General features: G+C 38.4%; 2 protein-coding genes across 14 annotated transcripts in view; one reads left to right on the forward strand and one right to left on the reverse strand.

Annotated features, from left to right (window-relative positions):
- Positions 1 to 11,917, forward strand: part of LOC121328746 (basement membrane-specific heparan sulfate proteoglycan core protein-like) — a 175,225-nt gene extending 163,308 nt beyond the window's left edge. For 11 of the 13 annotated variants that reach the window (XM_041273760.1, XM_041273761.1, XM_041273765.1 and 8 more), the window contains 9 exons: positions 345 to 467; positions 1,231 to 1,281; positions 4,007 to 4,082; positions 5,068 to 5,146; positions 5,765 to 5,806; positions 6,251 to 6,321; positions 6,766 to 6,849; positions 8,358 to 8,461; positions 8,691 to 11,917. In XM_041273760.1, the coding sequence (XP_041129694.1) occupies positions 345 to 467; positions 1,231 to 1,281; positions 4,007 to 4,082; positions 5,068 to 5,146; positions 5,765 to 5,806; positions 6,251 to 6,321; positions 6,766 to 6,849; positions 8,358 to 8,461; positions 8,691 to 8,863 (803 nt within the window). In that variant the 3' untranslated portion in view covers positions 8,864 to 11,917. The remainder of the gene's footprint in view (positions 1 to 344; positions 468 to 1,230; positions 1,282 to 4,006; positions 4,083 to 5,067; positions 5,147 to 5,764; positions 5,807 to 6,250; positions 6,322 to 6,765; positions 6,850 to 8,357; positions 8,462 to 8,690) is intronic. The other 2 variants (XM_041273764.1, XM_041273766.1) reach the window with 2 other exon arrangements.
- A 615-nt stretch (positions 11,918 to 12,532) lies between these two features.
- On the reverse strand, positions 12,533 to 24,489 carry LOC121328442 (low-density lipoprotein receptor class A domain-containing protein 2-like). Its single transcript, XM_041273101.1, has 5 exons — positions 24,141 to 24,489; positions 19,794 to 20,288; positions 17,663 to 17,812; positions 16,691 to 16,831; positions 12,533 to 15,740 (listed from the first exon to the last, which is right to left on the reverse strand). The coding sequence occupies exons 1-5, from the start codon at positions 24,229 to 24,231 to the stop codon at positions 15,496 to 15,498; spliced, it is 1,122 nt and encodes a 373-aa protein (XP_041129035.1). The 5' UTR covers positions 24,232 to 24,489; the 3' UTR covers positions 12,533 to 15,495.
- Positions 24,490 to 25,467: the final 978 nt, after the last annotated feature.

The raw sequence follows: 25,467 nt of genomic DNA on the forward strand, positions 1-25,467 counted from the left end.
CATGCACATGAACACCTTGCTAACCCTACAATCCTAGTAATGTTGCTGTCAGAAACACTTGAATCCCTCATGTTCTTGGGTCCGTCCGCTACTAGGAACCAGACGAGCATAGATGGGCTGAATGTCCTCCTCTCGCTTGTAAGCTTTCTTACAATAGGTTGTGTTCTTATTAAGAAAATGCACTTGCTGATTACATCACATTTGATTTCAAAGGCTCAACTGCAATTGCCCGTTTGCATTGTCAGTGTTTGGAGAGCTGAAATTCGTACTGTGTTATAATAGTGTCCCAATGTTAAGAAGTAAAAAAGGGTAAATATTTCTCTTTTGGTGTGTTCTGTTTTCAGGGGATCGTTGTGAGATCTTCCAGGACATGTGTCTGTCAGGAAATCCCTGCAAGAATGGAGGGAGCTGCAGCATTAATCAGTGTGTGTGTCTGCTGGGATTTACTGGGCAGTTCTGTGAAGAAGGTGAGCGAAACGGACTGCACCAAGATATTGTTATAGAGCGACAGAAAAGAAGGATTCGAACTGTCGCTGGTCTGTTGCTTCACAATTCTTTATCATTTGAAGGTGATGCTATGCACCGGGGTACTTAAGAGCTCGATTCCCATGGCAAATCAAACCCTATAACTGTTTGTATAAGCACCCTGTTCTGTCAGGATATGTATACCTGAAACCAGACAGCAACGGTTTAAATAACGTACCTGTAATTTCTCTTTTCATTGTTAACATCCTGACAACTTTTTACACTTCTAAAAACTGTAAATTGCGGACCCGTTTTACTACTGCATACTGACTGTATGCTGCTTTTATTGCTGTTCTTATTAAATGAAAGTATTATAATACTGTTACATCACAAATATAGTGGATTTCATGCAGGACCAAATCACTTTTTTTTTTTTTTAGTAGGAATACACAGGACATGGTTTAATAACAAAACTAAACAACCCACGAATGCAAAGTAATATTTAGTTTAGATTTTTTTGCATGAGTAGCCCCGGTTAATACTGAAGTCAGTGCAATTTAAGCATTGCTAGAGTCAATAAAACGATACCAGATAGTTCTGGTACAGCTAAGAAAGACTATCGATTACATACCAGCATGCTTTCAGAAAATACATAACCATTAATCAGTAATCTCTGTGGGAGTTTCTGCCACCCTTTCCTACAGTGGGTGCTTGGCCCCCTTGCGCTCAAACTGTCCCGTATTAACTTTATTCCCAATTGCACAGGACTGACTGACACGGAACCAGAGTGGCATGCAGAGGGTAGCGGAGGGAATGGTACAGTATATCAGAAGTCTGTATGGTGTTCATAACAAACTGGGAATAATGGTGGCAGTGATGAGATCTAACACTCAGTCAACTATACCTCTCTTTACTCCTCAATGTTTGGTTTCTGGGATTGGTGTCTTGTCAATTATGAAATAAGTTAAAAGGGGAACTTTACATATTTAAAAATAGGTATTACTCACCTAAAGGTATCATTGTATTGCAGTTACAATGGCATTCAAACATATTCAGACAGTAGACCCAAGCTCTAAAAAACAGTTTTATATGGTATAGTATTACAAAAAAAAAAAAATAATAACTATTTTTAGTTTCTGAAAATCAAAAGGAACAAAATGAAGGGAATGGGGACCTTAATGACTGCTGCACATGGACACTACTGGCAAACTCACATAGTTAAATCCAAAGTTCTTTCACTAATTAGATGAACATATTACATTTAAAAGTACTTTTGCTTGAAGCAAATATTATTATGCTGGACTTTATGCAGAGAAGAATTGATTTCAGCTTATACACTATAATATAATGTATAAAAAATGTACATATAGGACTATTGTCTTAATTGTTAGTGCCAAAAGTATTTATTATGACTAAGCTTGCACAATAAATACATGAGATCTGTTGATAGATATACAGCTGGCAGATGCTACTTCTCTCTGCCTCCTCGACGGTAGTATTAAATGCACTGGAGTTGCATTAGGGTGCTTAATCTCAGCATGAAAATGCCTGCAGAAGTCAAAAAAGACAGCTCAATACTTTAAACAATCAGTGAAGCCTGTTTCATCTACTTAATAAAAACCCATGACTAATAAGAGACATTTGTATTTTTGTAATTGAATATTGAACTGGCAGGACTTTCAAATAGAACACTTCTCTTTAGACCCATGTCACTTTATTAATCCCCATTAGTGTGGCCAAAACCTAGCAGATTTGTTTTTTTTTTAATGCACAACTCAGTAATGTAACCTTCCCCTTTCACACTTATTGGTAAGTCCTGTGACTCTATGGCGTAACTCATCCTAAATCCACATTGTCTTTACTCTTGACATGAGAGAACTGGCATGAACCTGGTATCCCTAATTATCTGTCTTAGTCTTGCTGTAACCACAAATCATTTGGGCTTAAAACAAGAACACATTTCCATCTGCCAATGGGATTGACTTGAAAGCGATTTCAAATCGGACTCATTCATTTCCATCAGCAGCAGATTGAGCTCAAATCAGTTGCAGACCAAGTTTGGATTGTGAGCTGGCTGAACACTATCTCTCCACCTCACACTATTGGTGTTTGGATTGTGAACTGGCTGAACACTATCTCTCCACCTCACACTGTTGGTGTTTGGATTGTGGGCTGTCTGAACTCTATCTATCCACCTCACACTATCGGTGTTTGGATTGTGGGCTGTCTGAACACTATCTATCCACCTCTCCAACACAAAATGTTTGTTAAAATATTAAGAAGTTGAAGTACCCTTTACCAGAACTGCTATCGGCAAACAAACTGGAAGAGAATAGATCAGAGTTTCAAAGGACTGTATACGTTCTGTGTTTTTAACTGTGATATATTGTTTTTTTTTTATTATTGATGTTCCTCGAGGAAACTGGAATGCTTTTTAAATGTGAAACCCCAACAAAAGTGAATGTCACTAACTCAGTCTTCATACAATTCTAACATATTTGGTCTGTCCATTGTGTCTAATTACACTTTATTTAAAAGCAGTTTATATTGTATAAATGTTTAAATACAACTATGTCTGAACTATGCATTGTTATTAATTGTTATTGATTGTTTTAAAGCTTAGCCTATGCTTTTAAAATGGATTCTCTTACCTCTTAATAGCATTAGCAACAGCATTACGACTCCCCTTCTGTGCTGAAGATATTTAGGTTCTTTGTACAGTAGTGTATATCCACATTATAACCCTATAGATCAAAAGCTGCTGCTGTTCTGTAGTACCCAACCACTTCCTGTTCTGTGGGTCAAACACACTCCAACTGTTAAGCTGCAATCAGACCATGTGATCTGCAGAACAGGAAGCAGCAGTTTTAACATATAATCCAGTGTTGGAATTAAAAAATAAATGTATCCTTAATAAAAAAAAAATTAAGATGTGTATTTTAACAATCTAAACATTGACGTATCTAAATACCATCGCTTTTTAACTTAAATTAATCCAGCTAAGGTTTTTCACCAGGAGTGATTAATATAACTGCTTATTAACATTATTACAAACAATAAAAAAATACTGTGATGGTTTGCTAAAAATAAGGTGTATACATTTGAGAGCGACAGTATAAAGATCTACCTCTGTGTATAGCGCTAAAACAGACCTCATAGTGTTGTTAATGCTAAAAGGAGGAGAGAAAATACATTTTAAAGTTTACATAGTAAGAATGAGTGTAAACAACACTGATATTTTACCAGATCGTTATTTCATTCATATTACTTTTTCCCCCCATACTGGGTTCAACTGCTTTCACACACTGTGGAATCTGCTATACAGTTCTCGACTAGTGCAGTCATCATTCATTGCCTTTACAATAGGAATCTAGTCCAGAACTCGCACACTGACAACTGTATGCATTCCATTTGCATGAGTATAATAGTTACACAGGATGAAGGAAGGTGCTAGCTAATGCTGGAGAGGTGTTTTTTACCGGTGTGCTCAAACCTCTGTAGAGAAGCAGTTGGATAACCATTTTGTCTGTGTTCTTTTCAGATTCTCCTGTTCAGTTCTCTGCGTATTTCCACGATGATGGCTACGTGGCCTTACCCAAGCCAATGTTCCCAAGAAGGTAAGAGATGGGGTCAGAGAAAATAAAAATAAGAGGCTTCCTTCTCTTCCAAGGGCTCATTATTAAAACTTCAATGATCAGAAACGTGGTTTTCAAAAAATGATCTGAGAAGCCCCTCAATGGATAGAAGCACCCTCAATCTCTATATTTACATAGTGTTCTATATTTAAGGAGCTAAATTGAAGCTCTAATCCACCTGCATTAAACACTGTTTCATATGAAGCATTTTACAGAAGCATATAAATAACACTTGATATGAACTAGTGTTGATGTGGCAAGTTGTATTTCCATAAAAACTTATAAGCAGTGCTTTTAAGAAAATCCTCCTGTACTTCATACAGACAAAGAGGATACAGTGCTTAACACCTTTAAAACCAGGACATGTGAGCTGTGATATGAACCAGCCAATAGAAACTTCCTTAGCCTCCTTTGTGTTCCAAAATCACCAAAAAGTCAAGAGCTTAATCCACTAAAATGTGTCTTCAAAACCTTGAAATTGATCCACGAAGGAACCAAGAAGTCCACACTGCTTTACCTAGAAGAGGCTAACTATACTAAGGAAACGTCACACAAGTATTGCACAAGATTAATGCTTATTAAGGTTATCTAAAAAGAGAGGTGAGCCAGGATGTGTGAAAAACTACAGGGTATTAATGCTTGTGACAGAGTGGCCGTCTGTCATGTGGGCGTGTGCATTTGCTGCTGAGTGACAGGCAGGAGGTTGAGACGGAGGTTGAAGTTGACATATCGACACACTGAACAGCTCACATGACACTACCAGCAATGGTAGCGCACGGAGCACATACAGTATGGTTTACAAATACTTTGGTGAGATGTACAATCTCTGAACTAATCTTCTCTGATCAATAATAAACTAACGTTGCTGAACAGCTTGATCATGGCAGATAAACGAATAGGGCGGATATTTGACGGACACCCTTTATACAATCCCCTTTATGTCTCATAAGCTGGTGTTGTGTTTCAGCTCACCAGAGGCTCCTGAAACCATTGTGCTGGAGGTGCACACCACATCGGCGGATGGGCTGATGCTGTGGCAGGGAGTGGTAAGTGTGTACATCTGAGCGGGGGAAAGCCTCGACAATAGATTCTAAAACACAGCTGGGCTTGAAGTTATAGCACCATGTGCACAAGCCTCAGCCTGTCATCAGAAAATAACTGGATTTACCACACTACGAAAATGCTGCTCAAACGAACATAGCCTTGCAGTTTTTAGCTGTAGTTCATACCAGAATGTATATATTGCAGTTTTTGTATAACAATAAGCTCTGTTCTTTTTAGCATTCTCAAACATGTGTTTTGGTCTTGGCCTTGTTTATTTACTTTAATAGTCAATATGATGATTTTTCAAGGACCACATTGTGAAGTACATACGTTTTAAGCAGCTATGCAGTGGGATATAGCAGTAATTGTGGATGAACAGCGGTTGAATTCATGTTCAAAGTGGTGAAATCTGTGGTCATGTAACCCCCAGTTCCAGCACTTTATTCATGTTCCCACCTCTTGCTGGTAACTGGCAGTTGGTAGAGTTTCATGAGTGATTTCCTTAACATTATTTCAGCATGCTAATATTCCAAGCACGTTCACTTAAAACTTGCTTCCATTGCCTTTTGAGTTTTGTTCTGATTGCTTGTCCACACTAACTGCACTTCCATTTCGTTCAGGACCCCAGTGGTGTATCCCTTCCGCTGCATGATTTTAATGAGGTATTCATACTTAATCATGCTATAAGCGTTGGTTTCTCATCACATATCCATTCCAAGCTCTCTCTGTGTTATTGAACACTGTTAATTGCCTTGTTTTTAAATGATGACCAAAGGTGAAGTATGCCTATTTATGCATCTCACAATGGTTCATAGCTGCCACCATTTTAAAATATGGAACATAGAACTGTGATGCATATAAAGAAACTTTTGAACATTCAGCTATATGCTTTAAAATCTGAATCATACATTTTGAATAAATCTAAAGCAATGTGGTAATGCTTTATTTTTGCATGGTGTAAGCAATTCACATGTAATTTCATATATTGACTGGGCTTCACCCCAGCAACATAGAAAATATGAAATGTTTTCATAGAGCGCTCATTGTGAATTTGAGTTAATAGTAAAAACATTGTTTTTTTGTTTTTTTTTTTTATTTGCTTTTAGGAGCTGGGAGAAGATGGAAAAAGCAAGGACTTTGTGAGCCTGGGTTTACAAGATGGACATCTGGTCTTCGGGTAAAAATTATTTTAACATGTTATTTTATTCAATTGGCCCAATTTTCTCTGCAGTATGTAACTAGAAAGAAACAACAAAGGGTAACCTATAAAGATACCACAGCAGACACTTCCAAAAATAAAGATTGTGCTTTTGGTGGATAGCCCTGTTGTCTACGCTGAAACATTTAGCTCTTTTAAAACCTAACCAATAGCATTGATGTGCTGAATGGCCGCCTCTTGTATTGAATTTTTTTATGATCTTATGCTCCAGGGCAGGCTTGATGCATGCTTGCAGGATGGGGAAATTTGTAAAGGAACCTCTCATTGCCAGTGTTTGTGCTGTCCCTGGATCAATGGAGAGGATTGCCAATTCCGCACCAGCACTAGTTAGTGGTCACAGGCATTGATGGGTCCATATCATTGATCATTGATGCATACTGTGTCGTGGCTTTCTGTTGACAGCTACCAGCTGGGCAGTGGTGAAGCTAGAATCGTGTCCGAAGATCCGATTAATGATGGAGACTGGCACAAGATAACTGCAGTGCGGTACGACCAAAAAACTTTTTATATTTGATTTTTGTCTGTTTTCAAGGAGAAACAATCAAAACTTGCTCACCTCTTATTTACATGACACGTTTTGTACTATAGCCTTATCCATTCTATGGGTCTAAACAGTGGTGGATCTAAATACCGCCGCTCTTTTAATCCAGCTGAGGTTTTGCCCCCACATGTGATTTATTGACCCACATATTAACAGTGCTACATAAAATACAGTGAAATGAACTGGAGGGAGAATTTAGTTTTTAAATACCCAATAAAGATAAGCAATAAAACATTAAACACATATTTATTTTTATGAATTTGATCAAGTTTGTAAAATACGGTAAAAAAAACTGAAAATAAAATTTGTATCAATTCAGTACAAGTCAGTATTAATCTCAGCAAGCAACAATATCCAGATAATTCAGCTTCAGTATAAATATCAACTACATGTAAGATCAAACATTCATTAAATGTCTAGAATTTGTCTTTTCTATAAGAACTAATAATACTCTTAAGTCAGAAGATATAATACGGCTATGCAAGCAGGATAAGTATGAGTCAGTAAATATGTCAAATAATATTCTGAAATCGTTTTAAATACTTTAATCAAACAGTTGTTTAAAAAAAAATATAAAACAACTCCAGCACCTCTTTTTCTTCATCACTTTGATTATTCTAGCTGTTTTGCTGGTAATTTACTTTCATGAAATATTCAAACTAGCCCTTTTGTTATGAAGCAATGTATGACACAGCCCTTTTACATTCGACAAGCTCAACCATTCTGCAAATCTGCATGTATTACATTCCCCAAGGATAGCTTCAGAAATTCTCTATTCTTTAGTTCAGTTAGAGAACATGCTTAATTTGATACAGTGTGTGAGGACTCGGCGGGGTGTCGTCCATTCAGACATTACTACTTCCAGTAAAACTGACCGACTCCGGTCGGAAAGTGAAGTCCATTAATTCATTAACTCTTCACTTTCCTTTTCTTCAGGCAGTCCTGATTTTAATGGAGCTCCTTTTTAAGTTTTCTTCCCAGTTTATTGAATCATTTAGGGTGTTTTCTTGATGCTATTTGCAGCTGGCAGTTTGTTGTCCTCTGTCTTCATTAATCTGACTAACCAGACAAAACTCGGAACAAAGAAAATCACTTTTCCTTGTGACTTTTTTTTTTATAACTTACCCAAACTGAATCTCTGCTTTGGAATGTTAGGGGTTCACAGAAGTTGCAAGTGCTGAAGTTTTAATTCTAAAAATGTCTTTTTAAAATTTCTTTTACTGTCCTACTTCTACGGTCCTACAGTAGAGCGGTCTGTGAAAAATCAAAACCTAAGCTTTTTTTTAATTCTGAATTGATGTAGAATGACTGATTCAAGGATCCAGATTGCACTGATTCCAGGTGGGAAGCAGATTTTCTGACTGGAGGTCTCTTCAAGGCAGTGTGCTCCTTCACGGGTCTGTGTAGCTGCTGTAGTTCTAGGAAGTAATTAAGTCTGTTCTTTCTCGAACAGGGCTGGGAGAGTAGGTTCAATCCAAATCGATGGAGACGACATTGTGACAGGAGAGTCGGGAGGAAGCAAGGTCATGGTCAACACCAAAGGCAACATCTACCTAGGTAAACATGTTCAAAAATATATTAGAGTGTGCTGTTTGGATAACGCACATAATTTGTTATCCTCTCATAATTAGATTTTATTAATGTATTTGTGTTACCTGCTATGTATAAAGGATTATATATAAAAATATATCAAATCTATATTTTAAATGTTAGCGTCAAATATTGTTATGTTATGAACATCCAGAACGGACCTGACATGTTTATGTGTGATTTATTTTGTTGCCAGGTGGGGCTCCAGATATCTTCACACTCACTGGAGGGAAATTCTCCTCCGGTATCACAGGTTGCATAAGGAACGTAGTGTTAATGAACGCCAGACCAGGAGACCAGCCACAGCAGCCCATTGATCTTCAGGTTCACGCTGAGGAAGGCGTTCACGTGGAGAAGTGCCCTTCGTAGGCCATTTACAAAGACAAAACAGAGACTTTGGAGGAAGAAACACACACGCATATACCAAAAAAAAAAAAAAAAAAAAAAAGGTGCTTTGCTGCTACCAAAAAACTAAAGGATTGTTCTCTTATATGAATACCAAAAAAAAAAAAAATGAACAAGAAGTCTTTTTGAAATCCACCTCAGTGTTGTTTTCTGAATGAAGGATTATGACAAACCTACCATCCAGGTCGGGTTACATATTAGCAACAGTAGCCATATACATCGCTGTAGCCCTTTGACAATCCTATGGAGTTTGATATGTTTTTACAGCACTGATTTTTTTCTTTTCTTTTTTTGAATATTAAGGGGGGGGGGGGGACAAACTAACCCTGTTCTGTTATTTTAATTTCTAGAGCCTGGGTTCTCATACAGTGTTGTATGGCTTTGTGGCCTAGCTGTGTTAATACTTGAAGACGTTTAGGCCTCGTCTTTTAATTTCTGTCTTTCGTTTTGTCCTGCGAACCACCTGGTTAGAATGCTCAGAGCCTTAACTCAAGGAAGGGTAATCAAAGACACCATGTAACAATATTGCCTACGCCTGGACAAAATAAAGAGATTGCGCTCAGCATTTATTTTCAGCTCCCCTCACGCGACTGACTATTACATTTTGAGCCACTGTTACACCTGTAAAACTCTTTGGATCGTGACAATACTTAATACAATGGTGCTAAGTTAGGGAATTTAATCCCCAAACAATTTTTTTTTTCTTTTTTAAATATATTTCCTTTTGGTTGCCACGGCGTCCCTGGAAATTGAATTTCATACTTCAGGCACTTTTATAATACAATATAGGTCACCAAAACCAGATAGTCAGGTTTGCGTTTCCATCCCATCTCTGGTGTATTATTTTTGTGTGAGAGCAGTAATGCTCTAATTTAAACTGCCATCCGAGTCCGAAAAGCTTTTTAAAATGTTATTCAACAATTTTTAACAGAAGCTTTCTCTCATCGTGTCGTGTAGAATTTCCGTTGAAGACCTCAGGAGAGCCTCGTAAAACTGCCTCACAGGGACACCGTCCCATTTCAGGTCCACACGATGGTTTAGCTTAGGAAGAATATTAGGTTTTAGCACTTGTTGAAATGGCAGCCTGATACCAAAGTCAAACAAGAACCTGTAAGTATGTGTTATTTAGTAAGCAGTAGAATTACAAATATGACAAAGTTATTGCTGAGTTTGTGTTTGATAATGGTGCTCAACGCCTTCTTTTGGTCCTGCCTGAGCATATTTGCCAGGGATGGTTGACTCTGTTACTGTTGTGACAGGGGTTCACAAACATGTCACTTTTATATATGTTAGGGTATTGCATTTTAAACTGGCACTGTCATTGCATCTAACATTGCAGTTTCGTTTTAAAGCCTACAATAGCCTCACCTCTCTAACAATGCACAATGCTCCTTTTTCAATCAGAGCTTTTAAAAACTTCAAAAGTAATCAAAACCTGATTTAAAACAGGATTTTCAAGAAGATTGGGATTAAAATGGTGATTTAAAAGTGAGAGAAAATGGGGCTTTGCAGCTTTCAAATAACCTGTTTAGTTTATTTTACGTTATTTAATGTACATGTTCAAGATCGTCGGGCATGTTTTGTAGATAAAAGCCTGCTTTCTGGTTCCAAGCTGATAACATCTGCCCATGAACTAGTGGGACCGATTTCTGTGTGATTCTGTCTGTTGGTTTACATGGCACCAGAAATCCTTTTAAATCCCAAAGGCTAAACAACAAACAATAACAAACACAACAACGAACGTTTCGAAAAAAGAGCATGCAATCAGATCGTGAATTCTATTTGCCACGTACATGCTGCATTCCGAACGTTCATGGGCAGAGGTTTTAATCGAAGCATTTTCCTTGATTTAATAAATATTGTTAGTAATAAAGAGAATTATGTTTGAAACATGCCTATCTATTTTAAATTTGAAAAATAACACAGCATCATTGTGAACTAGTGAACATGTTTTAATTCGGGACACCACAAAAGGGAAATATCGGAATCTTATTGAACACAGTGAGTCATGAGAGACTTGACGTAGGTGCCTAATCTTCAGCTGTCTGAGACGTGAGTCCACTATATGCCATCTCTATTTAAATGGACGCAATGTTAGCTCAACTGTTACATTAGATGGTGAAAATTCCATTATGCAAACTCTCATTGGGTTTTTAATACAGTAGAAAAGCGTTTATGTGAAATGTAGATATGGCCAAGGAGGCAACGAATCAGTATTTTAAATGAATTGCTTTTAAGTATAAGGACTGGATATTCTTTTTATGTTTTCAAAAGTAGTAGAGTACACTGCAGAGACATTTTCGATAGAAACTAGGAACTGGTGTCCTTTTAGTTTTATACAACAGGATCTGTTTTTATTTTGAATGCATTAATACAAAGTTTGGGGGCAAATGTTACACTAGTGCAAATGGAAGAACTATTGGGCAGTTTTGTGGTTGAGAGCTTTTGGTCTGTTCTCTAGAATTTGGGCAATTGTCTTTTAATTGCTGTAACCCAGAAAAAGTGCAAAATCTGTGACCTTTTCTAAATGTTGTTGTTTTATTAATTTTAGTTTTATTCACTCTAGTTGCAGCTTTAATACTACTGAATTTCATTGTGTATTTTTATTTTTATTTTTTAGCTGACATCTATAGTTTTTTAGATTTTGTTTGTTAGTTTTATTTTTGGGGTTTAAATACTCATGCTACTTCATTCAGACGTGTATCTTTGCTTTCATTAAACTTCTCGACCCGACACAGAAAGAGTTGTTGAAACGCGCTTCTGTTTTTTTGTTTGTTCCTTGTCGAGTTGCACAGTTGTTTTGGTTCAATGTGATTTAATAACAACCACATGAGAGCATTTTTCAATATTGTTGTTTTAATGTATTATGTACTCCTCTACTATTGAATGTAATCATTTTTATTAACTGTATTTCTGGATTATTCCTTCTTCTTAAACACCCAATTACAACCCCTTTAAACTGTACATGAAGTACAATCTGGAGCATGCCTGCTCGCTATTAAAATCACACCACAGCAACCACTTTACTTCTGTGTTTCTATGTGAGCCTGTGCACTATTTTTCATGGGAAATCAGTTCTAGTTAGGGATTCGTTACCACTGTGATATATGGGAGAGCTGATAGATACGTTGACAATGTCTATCAAAGGCTTTGACGCTGATGAGGCTGTCCATGGGTTATGAAAAATGCTAAATGTACATGCATGTAGGGTAAAAACTAAAAGGACAGCAGTAAAGTACATTTCTAAAAATACAAGTAAAAAATATATACATTTCTCCTCTGCCTGACAATTTACACAATTGCTCAATTCTTTATTATTATTACTGCTACATGAGTAAGAAAGTTATTCAGCCTATTTTGACAGACATAACTTTTTTTTTTAATTGGATGACCAATTATTATTTGTATTTATTTTCCCCGAATTTTGGAATGTCCGATTATGTTTTGTACAGGTCCCCACGCTGCACAGACGTTCTGAGGGCATACGAGTGTCCTCCAATCTCACAAGCCTAAAGTCAGAATCGCTTTTAAGCCGAGCAATCCAGAGCAGAGGTGGGCAGGCTGCTGATCCCGGAGAACAGAGACCAGCCCTGCTTTTTATCCACTCTGAATGTGCACGGTGTCTGGCTAGTAGGGTTCGCTGTTGCACGATAAGGAGAAAGAGTCCCTGCTGGTTTCCCATCCCCCACCCAGGGAGCGTTGGAGCCAATGTGACGACCCATTCAGAGTCCCCTGCAAAATTCGGCCTCTTTGCACAGCCCGGACGTGAACCAGCACCATCCAAGCTGTGTGACTCATCCTGCGCTCCCAGCGGCAGCGCTTCAACTGGATGAACCACCCGGGGACCCCAACCATAACTTTTTATACCGTAATGTTGTGAATAGAACGCGCATCCTGTGCATTTCGCACCACCGTATATCATGTGCAAGACTCATAAACGCCCCTCTTAAAACTGCTCATCTGATATGCTAAAATCTATGAGGTCACATGAACATAAACAGCTGAGCAAAGCATTTTAGGGTTAAGGGCTGCTATTCACAGAGTTCTCTTTGGTCCAGTGACATTTTTCTGTGCAGAAGTCTGTTCCAAATGTATTACTGTTCAAAGTGGCTAAGAAACTTTATTTACCTGAAAATAATGACATGTTTCTCATGCAAGAATGACTCAGTTACTGGTACATGATGACATTTACAACTGTACTATACTTTTTAAAAGTATGTTGTAATTTTAAAGACCACACAGCACACTACATTCATTCAGTCTTTTATGTTGTAGTTCTATCCCTATGGGAAAACTAAAACATATTCCAAAGTGATGGCAATAGACATATAAAACAAATTACAGTTAAAGACATTGAAAAACGCCTTTCGTTGGATTTAAGTTTCTTTTAGTATTTTTAAAGTTCTGGATGATTTGGGATTATTTCTCAATTTCACCCCTCTTTTCCCTCCCACAAAATAGAACTAGTTTTGTAAAGCACTTTTTTTTTAATAAAAAGAAAATATTTTATAGTAGCACAATCAATTCAAACAGCACAATAATAATGCAGTGATCAATCTGGTAGTTTAATATTACACAATATTTAGTTTCTTACCTCGAACCAATATTGACGTGTACAGTAAAATACAACATTAGAATACATTCCAATGATCTTAGAAATGTATGTAAGTCCACTTGTCCAATTTTTCTTACTTGAAGGTCATTTTTCCCTAACTTGCATCAGTTTTTGTAACACAAGTGCCCCCTTTAAACAATAGCATCTTTTAATATTTATCACAGCTCGTGTTAAACAGCATGCTGAACAGCTGTTTGAAGAGGGCCTCTCCTTTACTAAAGAAGACATTCCAACAGGTCATTAATGCATTACCGGTATACACTACAAACAAGTTGAAGAGTTGAAAGCCGTTTGAAATGTTTGTTTTTAAGTATATTCCCAGTTAAATGAAGTGTTTCTAAGCTGTAGGATATAGCTGGTATGAATGAGTGCATTTACAAATATTCCCCCCCTCCTTATTCCGTCAAACTGGTTTTATCTTTCAGTACAATACTGTTAACCCAGGTCATACTGGGGCTGTACAAGGGTCCAGTGAAAAAAATCAAATCAACAGCAAATAACTGGATTTCCATAATCTGAAACTTTAATTTTTCAGGACACTACTGTTCACCGAGGCTCTGGGAATTTCAACGTCATGCTCGCCGTCCCCCAAGATCCAGAGAATTGCGCCGCACAAGCCAGCACACATGCTGTCGCTTAAAATAATGCAAAGAACACGGATATTGAATTACCTGCTTAGACCACAGGCATCAGTATGCTTTCCCATAGGGTACCAGTGTAATGAACAGGCATTTCCACCATTGAATTGAATAGAAAAGCAAGGGCTGGACTATGATCCATATGCTTCAAAGACAAACGTCTTATGTTGATGTCATGTAGATGGGCTTGTGTGCTGCGAGTTGATATAACCCACACAGATGGTCGCTGTCCACAAGCTCTATTGCACACAACTGTTAATACGGGCATTACAAAATCCGACTAGAAGTGTTCTAACCATAAAGAAAGGTTATGATTTAAATGGCCTTTACAGTTAACAAGGTGCCAAAAGGTTTTGTTTTAGTTTTTAAGCAGGTGACTTTAGCTGTGCCTGTATTGCAACTAACGCACAGTGGAAAGTCAGTATAGCACGGTTGATGTCATGAATGGGGTTTGTTGGTGATGTGTCCGCAGGAAGAACTAGTGTTCTGCTTGGCTGAAAGATACTCCGCAGCCTATAGTAAGTGCTTACAGAAAAACAAAATACCACTTGTGTTATAGTGAATGTTGCATCTCGTCAGTGATACCTTTGGTGTGTATGTCACTGGGAAAGTATTGTATGAAATGCACCAAAGGAAAAGCATTACGATTGGTGTGAAAAGTTCACATGTTGTTCTGCTTGTCCAGATATGACTGTTATCCAGTGTTAGGGTCACAGTTAATAAATGCACCAAGTTAATTCCCTATTGTATGTGTGATATTCAATCAAGTTAAATCCTCATATTTAAATAAAATATTCAATATATAGGTCTCAAATGTGAGGTTGAAATACATGGAACAGCAGACATGCTTTTTTTAAATGTATTGGGTACTGCACTAGGTTAAAGAAAGTTTGCTTAGTCAAACAGATATCACATATATGTTTAAAAATTAAAATGCGTGTTTGCTTTCTAAACTGCACATTTTTGGGACCTGTATAGCAAATATAATATTAAATTAATAGTGATTAGTTGATACTGTTTTTTTATAAGATTAACTGTGGTGTACAAACACTATTTCAAGTCCTCAGACTCATCTTCAGGTGTAAGTGGAAATATTCAAGACTGGTTACTGTTTACATTTCAGGAGCCTTCTCAGCTCTTTGGAATACATTTCTAATAGTATAGTACAATACAATTCTGATAGTTTTGAGTTGTAATTGTTTATTTCTTTAACAATTTGAAGGACAAAGCTTCCAGTTTATTAGTATTGCTTCATAAAAACAGTAGTGTGTGTTTGCTGCACTACACTCCTGGAGGTACAGGCATTGTGTTGGTTCTTATTCCCTGCAGAGGGCCTGCTGGTGTTACATGGCGATGGTGGCAGTGCTCTGTGGTGTTACTTTGGCCAGGCGGTGGTCCTTGCGTGAGCAGCTTCGTGTGCAGAGCTGACAGGAGGCGCAGAAGGAGTTACAGCATGGCATGAGTCTGCACGCGCTCACTCTCCACACAAACCAGCCAGGAGACCAGCAGCACCAGAAGAGCAGCAACCCGCCCCCGATCACCCCCAGAGCGATGTAGAGGGCCAGCAGAGACACATGCCTCTTATTATCTGGGACAATCACAAAACATTTCATTTAGAAAGGGAGCTGGGAAGAATTATGCACTAAAGCTCAGGTCTTATTTTCAGTGAGTTCAGCACATCACAGTGTAACCAAACAACACACAAACAAGCTCACTAATACATCAGCAAAAAGTAATAAATAAACAAATGCATTTTGACAAATAAAAAATCCAACTTTTAAAACTGTTAAAATGTCATGTTCACCCAGTATCCAAAGGCATGCCATTGAAAAACGTTGCAGTTGATTTTTGGACAATTTAAAGCACAGGTTGACATAATGAGACACGCTATGCTGTTCATATACTTTGAAGAGAGGTTATGATTGCATGTAATCTATATCAAAGCGCTAATCACCCTATGATCTATCTTTTTACGGCATATTCATGAGCAGAATGGAGCAATTGTCTCTCCAGTCTTCATTCATAAAATATTTAAACCAAGAGAGCATCCCCAGAGTAACTTACCATTTGCTTGTTTTATTTGAACACTAGGTTAGTATGAAGGCTGAGAAACCAATGAAAGTTCAAGGAAGAATCTATGTAAAAAAAATGGTAAGGGGAGACCTGAATTAAGTTTTTATAAACCGAAAAAGAATTGACAACGTTAACCACAGTCCAAATTTCAGAAACCATATATTTCTCTGAATAAAGGCCATGTTACACATAAGCTGTCGTGGTCTTTCTTGCATTTGTTTCCCCCTGAGATAAAACTGAACTTGCAAGCGACAAGAGGATGCTGTTTAGTTCACAGAGTGACAAGGAGCTAAAACTACCTTGGGTAACATAAACAAACTGGTAAGCCAATAGAGTGTTTGCAGGTGCTGCAAAGTGCATAAGGCTGAACTATAGAAGAGTACAGTACCAGCTATTCCAACATGTCCAACCAGCTGCATGGTAAGAGCTGTTGAGCTGTTGAGCTGTGTGAGGATCGGCACATACCTGTGATGGTATCGGGCTGGGGCATGTTGCCGTGAGATGGGGTGCTGCAGGTCTGGCTGGTGGGGGAAGAGAAGTGGGAGGCAGAGGAGGGCGGGGTTCTGGTCATTGCATCAAGTTTCTCAGGGGCTGCGGAGAAGGTACCTTGGGATATGGAAAGCAAAACTTGTGTTTTATTGTTCATTGGAAATAGAATATAATTTTGTGTTAGAATTTGACTGTAGCATTATAAGTGTGCAGTTCATTTGTTTTTAAAGAGCAACTGGTTTACATTCGCTTTGTATATTATTGTCTGTTTCAGCCATCACATACTGGCGAGTAAAGTTTAAAGGTTCGCTGTGGCCTCTACTGAGCTCTCAAAAATTGGCTTATTTCTAAGTACAGCTGGTGCAATGATCATTAACCTACCCCCATCAACACTCTGTCCCAATTGAACGTATGAAATACTTCAGTAAGCAATACCGCATAAAACAAATGTGGTATTAATTGTGTCCACTGGGGGGTGCAAGGAGACTGGCAAAGTCACCATGATGGCATGACTGAAACAGAAAAATGATATATGATGTGATTCAAAACAAGTAGAATACATTAAGATCACTCCAATATTTCAAACCTGTAGCTGTGAGTTGCAAGAAGTGCTATTAAGATATAGACGATTTGTACAAAGCTATCTGTTGGTATGTGCTTTGCCAATATTAAGTTAGGCCTAGACTGTTCCATGAGAAGATGAGGCGATTTTTTTGTCAATAATAATAATGTTTAACACAAGGCTTATGTGTAGTAACATCTAAGGGTGTTATTATTAGATTCCAAAAGCTCCAGACATACCTGTATTCAATAAAAAAACAACATTGCACAACTGCAATACCAGTCACTTATTTATACCATATTATTATCACCATGGTGATGCATTACTCTGACAACACAATAAGCAGGTAGGGTTCTGTAAAATTAACTACGACATGTTTTACTAACCTTTGCATTTAGCTGGCGGGAGAGATGACTGGTCACTGCCATCTCCACAGTTATCTAGATCTTTACCATCACAAACCAGACTCATTGGTATGCATTTCCCATTGTGGCACGGGAAATAAGGCTCGCCACTGCACTCGGACTGGTTAAACCCTGAAAAAACAATTGTAACACTGTGCACCCAACTCTTTATACTGGAGAATCACTGGAGTTTGTAGTTGGATTGCAATGCATTAGCTGCTACCCCTGTGATGTTTTACTTAAGCAATAGTGCTCGTCAGTGAAGGCTCTGCAGTGTGGTAGTTAACCACGATTGGAGTTATGCGTCCAAAAAAGGGCGCAAATGAAAGTCAAGGTCAACTACCCCTGCGGTACAGCCTTCATCGCGAGGGCACTATCGCTATTAGAAAACCATTTTCTCATTGTTTTCCTTCAAAAATGTAAAACCTACATTTACCTTGAGCTTGTAATGATTTGACAGTTATCCTTCCGCTGGGAACACTTTTGGGAAAATAGTTGAGGTTGCAGTTACAGGAGTGGTTGCTTTAATCAGTGCAAAGTATTGATTTGCAGGTTTTGGTGGAAAATAAGACATTTATACCAATTGTGTCTTTGTTTAGTATTTGCTGTCCAAATGAAACAACCAGCACTGCATGGATTCATTTTAAGTTTGATTCACAGCTGATGAGGTGACATTCCAGTGGGCAGCTAGAGCTGGAAGCTGATTGGCTGATGATACAGAATCATGTTCTAACTGAAATCATTTTCAATTTGTGGCCATTTTTTCATCTTTAAGTTTAGAAAAAACATTAAAAGAACAGAAAACCCAGATGTGACTCCTATGGAATCCTATTAACGCGATTGAAATTCATATGAATTTGAGGTAAGATTTTATTTAGTGTAGCCAGGTTTGCTTATTGGGTGATAAAGGTGCAATAGCTAGGCCCTGAATTAAACATCTAATAAAGGCACTCGTTTCATAGAACAGTTTCATTATGTCCTTTAAAAAAGTTTCCCATAGTAAAAGCAGAGCAGTGTCATAAAGTATAGTTAAGCATTGTAAAGACCAGCCAGGCATGGAAAAATACTTTTTATAAGGTGGCTTCTTTAATACTGGTGTCAATGTTTTTTTGTTTTTTTTATATACTTTACATTTCCTTTCTACAAAAAACATGTTAGTCGAGCGTGAAGATCTTGATAAACCAGACCCCGGAAGTCTTGCACAGTTCCACATTTATTCCAACAACAAGCTCATTCTGCATTGCAGATTGTTCGTTGCAGACCCCCTGCTTCACGTTAACCCGTTCAGCAACAGAGCTGTGCTTTATGGAGCAGATGTAAGTTAGGACATCCCCAGTTAGAAAACAATAGCGGGCGTACTCTCCCCTGGCTTTTAATGGAAAAGCCTGTCATTAGAATATGAGGTTCTCTTACAACTCTTTGTGGCTTGCTGGAACTTTTCTTGACTGGCTACAGCTCCGTAGGAAGTAAAAGATATTAAAGGACACAATACTGTAGCTACACACAATTCTTTAGACACCTCCCTTACCCTTATATTTTTGTTCGTAACTGGCTGTGTGCAGGCCTGTATTGTTTTGCTTCCTGATATTAAAATAATGATGTGATACTGTGACCTTTCAACTCTCTTACTTTATAATTTGTGTCATCTCTCAGCCGTGTCTTATTTGCTGTTCCATTATTGAGCAATAACAGAACAGTTGACCTCCATAGGAAATACTAGGAAGGTAGTGCCTGCTTGTTGTGTAATTAACTATATATGAACAATTAATTTGAAATGATCAATTATTTGAAACGTTCGATTACTGAGTCCCTACTCTTTGTTAATTAAGTTCAAAAATGAAATTGTGAAAGACACTTTAAGACTGCTCTCTTGTTATACTTTACACTGTACAATAAAGATAGCTACACATTTATTACGAGTGTGAATTGGTTGTCTTGGCCAGTCTACATAACATAAACATGTCTTTCTTTTTTGTGGCTGTAGCTCATGTTTAGTTTTAGAACATTAATAATTTGCTTAATGTAAGCTAACACGCTCTGAAAATAAGGCCCCTGGACGATACTTATCTGGCTGATGGCTTCAATAACCAACAAAAAAGAGTAGGCCTCTTACCTAGCCTAAATGACGTAAAATCGCCCACAAAGTCCACCCTTGGTTGCTGTCCCCGTGTCACAAGCCTGAGTGTCAGATAGTTCCCAGTGGACAAAATGGGCCTGGGGAGGCTTTTACCACACAGAGGAGCGCCGATAGGCTGCGCGTTCCTGTCTTTCCCGTCGTAGAATTGCACATAAGAACCAAGGTAACATGGGTCTGCGGCCTCCTCCGCTGGGGTGGGCAAGGTGGGAGGCCTCTTGCTGGGGTTTGCGGAGAGAGGGGCCATGCTGGGGCTGGGCTGTGGTTGGGTGGTGGGCTGGTTGACCCGCAGCAAGCTGTACACCAGGAAGAAGCGGAAGTAGAACTGCACTTTGTCCTTGGGTGAGGTGGCCTGCATGGTGAGGTGGCAGTCCGTTCCCATGGTGACAAAGTAGTACTTGCGCGACTCACGGTGAGAGTTGACGATCATCCCATCCCTCCGGATGGTCTGCCCACAGAAGTCCACGAGGTTCACTGACAATTAGAAAACAATTTGATTGCAAAACCAGAAGTTTTATCCATGGAGACTTGTCCCTTACCGTTAATTTAAATGTGGCCTGATGTTCATTAGGGTTAGGATTAGCCAGGTTGCCCTAGAATAAAATATTTCAAACACATTACTGGAGCAGAACAATATTCTCCCATGTCCTTAATTGTTTGGGTTTTATTTAGAACTCTTTTTGTTCAGGTTCAGTTTAATGGTAGGACCTTTCTAATCACTCTGTAACTGTGATTTATATTGAGATTTTCCCATTTATTAACACACAGCTGCCACAGTTGCAAGGGGGTCAGAAATAACAGTTGCACACCCCTTGTAGTTGTTTCTAAAACAACTTCAGAAACTCGGCTTTGTCTTGTCAGAGGCTGCCACCTTCATAAAGCCTGGTAAATGGCATTAGTGTTGTGACGGCAGAAAATGTGCTTTGTTGCAACTCACAGCTAACAAACTCGTATGTGACGTCAAGTTCCTAACATAAATCAGTCTCTTAAAGAATAAAGGTAGTAAAAATGGACAAAACGAATCAGCAGAAGCTTCAGTAGAGAATGACGGAGGAAACGCCTGATTAGATATTAAACAGGTATGAAATGACATATCTTGAACATGTATTCAGTAAAATCCGGATGAGAATGTTTATTTCTACCTGGCCTGCGAGATAGAAACAGGCATTGCAGGTTATCTAGTACAGGCACAGATTAAAAAAACAAACAAAAAAATAAACCGGCAGGCAAAAATATACAAGATATTAGAAAGTTAAAGTAATGAAAATATTAAGCCATGCATGAATGTTTTAATCTGGGTGTAAAAAGTCATTGTTGTCCAGGGCACTAGGCTTGGCTTCAAGACTCCTGCAATATACATTCTAGGGGCAGGGTGAAAGCCCTTAATGCAGGGGTGTCAAACTCCAGTCCTCGTGGACAGCAGGGTCTTCTGGTTTTCATTCCGACTTACGCTCTCAATTAATGTAATTGATCTAATTATTTGTTGAATTTGACATATTTAATATCTTTCGAGGTATTTTACAGTTGTTGGTTTTAAAAATGCACTTGATTCAAGGTATACTACCTATGAAACATTTTGATGCCTGAAAAGAAGTGTTAAATGTGTCCAGTTAATTAAATAATTAGACCAATTAAGTAATTGAGCGCTCGGGTGGAACGAAAGCCAGAAGACCCTGCGGCCCTGCAGGAGCTGAGTTTGACACCCCTGTCTTAATGTATAGTGTGTGTGTGTGGGAATGTAAGGTTGGCAGGGATGGGGTTAAATCTATCCCTGCCAGCAATCACAGGTGTGGTCATTACACAATTCGGTAATTGGTGCTAATTGAGGTGTGGCCACATGTATAAAAGGAACCAAAAATGTTGGGACAGGAGACAGGAGAGGGTTTTGTGCTTTTTGCATTGTTATGAAACTTTATAGTGAAGGAAAATACCCAGCCTGTTTGGTTTTGTCTGAACGTTTGTTTTAGCCCTCCTGCGGTGTTTATTTGTTCCTGTGTTTTGTTTGATAAAGTGCTCAACAGCACTTTCAAACTGCAGCTTTCTGTCTCTGGGTCTAATGCTTGCAGATAAACAGTCTGGGTTGTGACTCTACCCTGTCATTATTGTCAATGAAGAGGTCGTGCAGTCGTTTTTCTTCACACAGCCAGCTGTCTCTCTCTCTGTACAGCGTCACTGAGTGCAGTGGGTGCTATTCTTCCTTTTGCGATTGATGGCGTTCTTTAAAAAATATTTCAAGCAATTCCTCTCTCTTTTTCTGGAGTGCAAAGAAAAAGTCAAATGTATGTGTCCAGACATTTTCTATCACTACATAGTAAAGGGTTGCACAAAGAGGTTAGGTGGTTATCTATCACCCCAGTCGACTCTTACTGCATCACCCAGCTGGGAGGGAGACCAAATAATAATAAGATTTATGACTCTTAAGCATTTATTATCAGCGTATCCAGGGACAAAAGGAAGGCGGTTTAGGATCATCTCTCTGGAATGTCAGGGGGAGGTCTAGAAAATACAGTACTTCAATCAAACAAATTTCTAAGTCATTACGTGCATCAATGTGACTAATTAACTAAATCCAGTTTTACTTAATTAAAAGACAAACAAACTTCATCACATAAAAAGCTAGTTTTATGAAATAGTTTTGTCATCACTATCAAACCAAATAGCCGTAGTCTACCATTTTATTTAAATTATACCTATGCTAATGCCACTGCGACGTTGTTGCCTAGTTATATGTTTTTTTAAAAAATGAACAGGAAATACCACAGAGAAATAAACAGCAGTCCATGCATAAGAGTACATCTAAAGAAAATAAGGCTAGAAATAGACTGCTACCTGCAATTTTGTGTTGTATAATTTTTAAGACACTCTATGGTATATTATACATTTGGCCTTTAAAAACATCACTGGACATTGCATGTAGAAGTTTCTCAATCCGATTGGTGGTATACACAGATAGAGCACTGACTGAATGCAGACACAGCCTTTCAATACATGTTTGTGGTATTATTTACGTTTAGTAGTACTGTTTGGCACAGCTTGGTGTTAAATGTTCATTTTTCTCTGATTTTTTCTGAGTCGTTATCAATAGTCTGTTTAGTATTAAAAGCAGCGTGGGCGTTTTTAAATCGCAGGGCATTGCCTTCCACTTAAAGACAGGCACAGAGGTGTCACTAAGTTTTGTACTTGTATTCAGTTTTACAAAGTTACGTTTTTTTATACATATGCTTCTTGTATATATGGAAACTCAAAATACAATGAAGGATTAAATACCACCATAAAATAAAAACATTTTATGTTGGCTAAATAAAATAAGGCATCAACATTATTTCCTCGTTATAACCATTCTAAACGTTCAATAATAAACTGTACAGAAGGATACAGAAACAAATTAAAGGAACATCCATTTGCCCTTTCTCTCCCCAATTTAATTGTGTTTTTTACCCAGGTGATTACACAGCAAAATTGTGGACCAACAACGTATTTCTGGGTGAATTGCGTTGTTACATTTCACTCAGGATGTAGGACATATCTTAGGTACTCATTACGATAGTCTCATTTTAAACAGCAAGCAGTGGATTTGAGGGTTAATTAGTATATAAACACCTTAACTATTTTGAACATTTAACACAAAAAAATGATATCTTTAAGCGCAATTTGTAATTCACACCCAAACTGTTTGTTAGTGTCTTCTTGTATTTTGTTACCCAAGTCCCTAAATCCTTAAAGCATATTTTCAAATGGTTTTCAGACGTTTTATCCAGTCTTTAATGAACACTTTATTTAATTAAATCTTTTTTTTTTACAATGTAATAGCTCTTGTTCTATGTATTCTAATGAATCTTATTATTGAATGAGATAGACCAGGATTGCCCACAGTGGTTGTTTTGAAATATCCCACTATAGGTTGTTAGTTTAAAAAGACTACAAGATGGCATCTTTAGTCTTAGGTTGAAGGAAGTACAGTGAAAATGCAATAAAAGTGATAATGCATGCAACATTTTACTGAGGTATGGTATACATAGATATTAATCGATTACTGATTTGTTAAAATTGTCTATTTAATTGAATACAAGATTAAATCAAGATTAAAAAGCCTGAATGGATCAACTTTACAATTTATATTTATTTCATCTGTGTTCATCATCTTAAAAAGTATTTCCAATGTCAGCAATTCAAATTCTAGCAATGATGACAGACAAATAATGGCATCTACAAACAGAGAACGGTCTTAGACAAACACTTATAAAACGCTAAGCTAATTAAAACCACATTACAGCCGAAAGCAAATGCAATAAAGTGCTTTTTAGGAACTAATTAGAAACTCCTTACCTGTTTCTATGGTATGGACCTGCAGTGTCATAAAGTTTAGCAGAACAAATACTTTTGACAGAAGCTGAAAACGTTTCCCCTTGTTGGCCATTTTAACATTCCTTTAATGTGCCTTTCAAGAAAGTCAGTGCTGGGCACTGAACACAGGGATTCCCTTAAAACTGTAACAGCTGTGTCACTATGGAGCCCAGATCCCTCCTAGAGCTGCACGCAAGCAAACTTCAAATCTCTCTTACACTTTCAACATGGAGATGGACATATCAGAGAGGAATTTCAGAATTTGAGACCAAGGTTTGTTTTTCCGACGATGTTTCTGAGGCTCTGCGCACGGTCACTCGTCATCCTGGTTTTTGTGCCCCTCTTGGCCTTCTTTGTTTCATCTATGTGTTTTGGAGTTTCCATGACGACTGGGATGATTTATTGGATGGATTGGAGTTGGGGGTGGGGGGTTTGGGTGCTAGCCAATGTGAATTTTGGACAATGATGTTGTTGCTGTTAAAGAAGTCATGAACATCTAACTTTATTTAAATGCTAGCTTCACCTATCAGCCTTGAGGAGTCTTCCAAAGCATTTCTGCTGGAATATTTAATAAGGTGGCACATAAAAAGCTATTCAGAAACAGCCATAGAGAATTCATGGAACAGGAGCTAGGGCTGCATGGAGTAAAGCCACAGGACTTAAAATAGGAATGACGGGCTTGTGACTTTAGAAAGAGGGACAGGATTTCCCTTTGGCTCGCAGAGAGCTGCCCTCGTGGATTTGAGACCAAACCGATCACTTTCCAAGGCTGGGAAGCAAGCTTTACTTCCCCCAAGGGTAAATGAAGGAGAGACAGTGGATACATCAAAGAGAGGACTAGAAGTCTCACCGGCTTACAAGGAACATCTGCTCTTAGGGAGGCTAGTGCGGCCAGACGGCAGAGACGACAGGAATACTGAGGGAAGGAAATAAGCATACTAAGAAGGGACCAGAGAGGGAGTGTGGTGCAGATTAAAGCAAACTGTTAGTAAAAAGTACAGGGTTTCCATCTGGTTTCAGGGAGAGCCGCCCTCACAGAATTGAGACCGAATCGATCAGCCTCCAAGACTGGGGAACATCGATGCTTCCCCGAAGAGGAGCTTAGAGTGATGGAGAACAAGACTGTTAGGATAGATTTGGCCAGGGGTCCCCTCTGGCTCTCAGAGAACCTTCTTGGCGAGGACGAAGCCAGCTGGACTGGGCCTGCAAGGTTGGGAAGTGAACTTCACTGGCCCTGAAAAAGAGGACCCCCAGCTCCCTACATCCTCGCCACCAATGACACTTTTTGACTAATCTGTGGGAGGAAACA

This window comes from Polyodon spathula, chromosome 16 (genome assembly GCF_017654505.1).
Source record: "Polyodon spathula isolate WHYD16114869_AA chromosome 16, ASM1765450v1, whole genome shotgun sequence".
Classification (NCBI taxonomy): Eukaryota; Metazoa; Chordata; class Actinopteri; order Acipenseriformes; family Polyodontidae; genus Polyodon; species Polyodon spathula.

Coding starts and splice junctions, on each gene's coding strand:
- LOC121328442 (XM_041273101.1), bottom strand. CDS start 24,231: ATGGCCAACAAGGGGAAACGTTTTCAGCTTCTGTCAAAAGTATTTGTT. Junction 20,289..24,140: donor GGTCCATACCATAGAAACAG/GTAAGGAGTTTC, acceptor TCTAATTGTCAG/TGAACCTCGTGGACTTCTGT. Junction 15,741..16,690: donor CCAGCCCGATACCATCACAG/GTATGTGCCGAT, acceptor TGATTGTCCCAG/ATAATAAGAGGCATGTGTCT.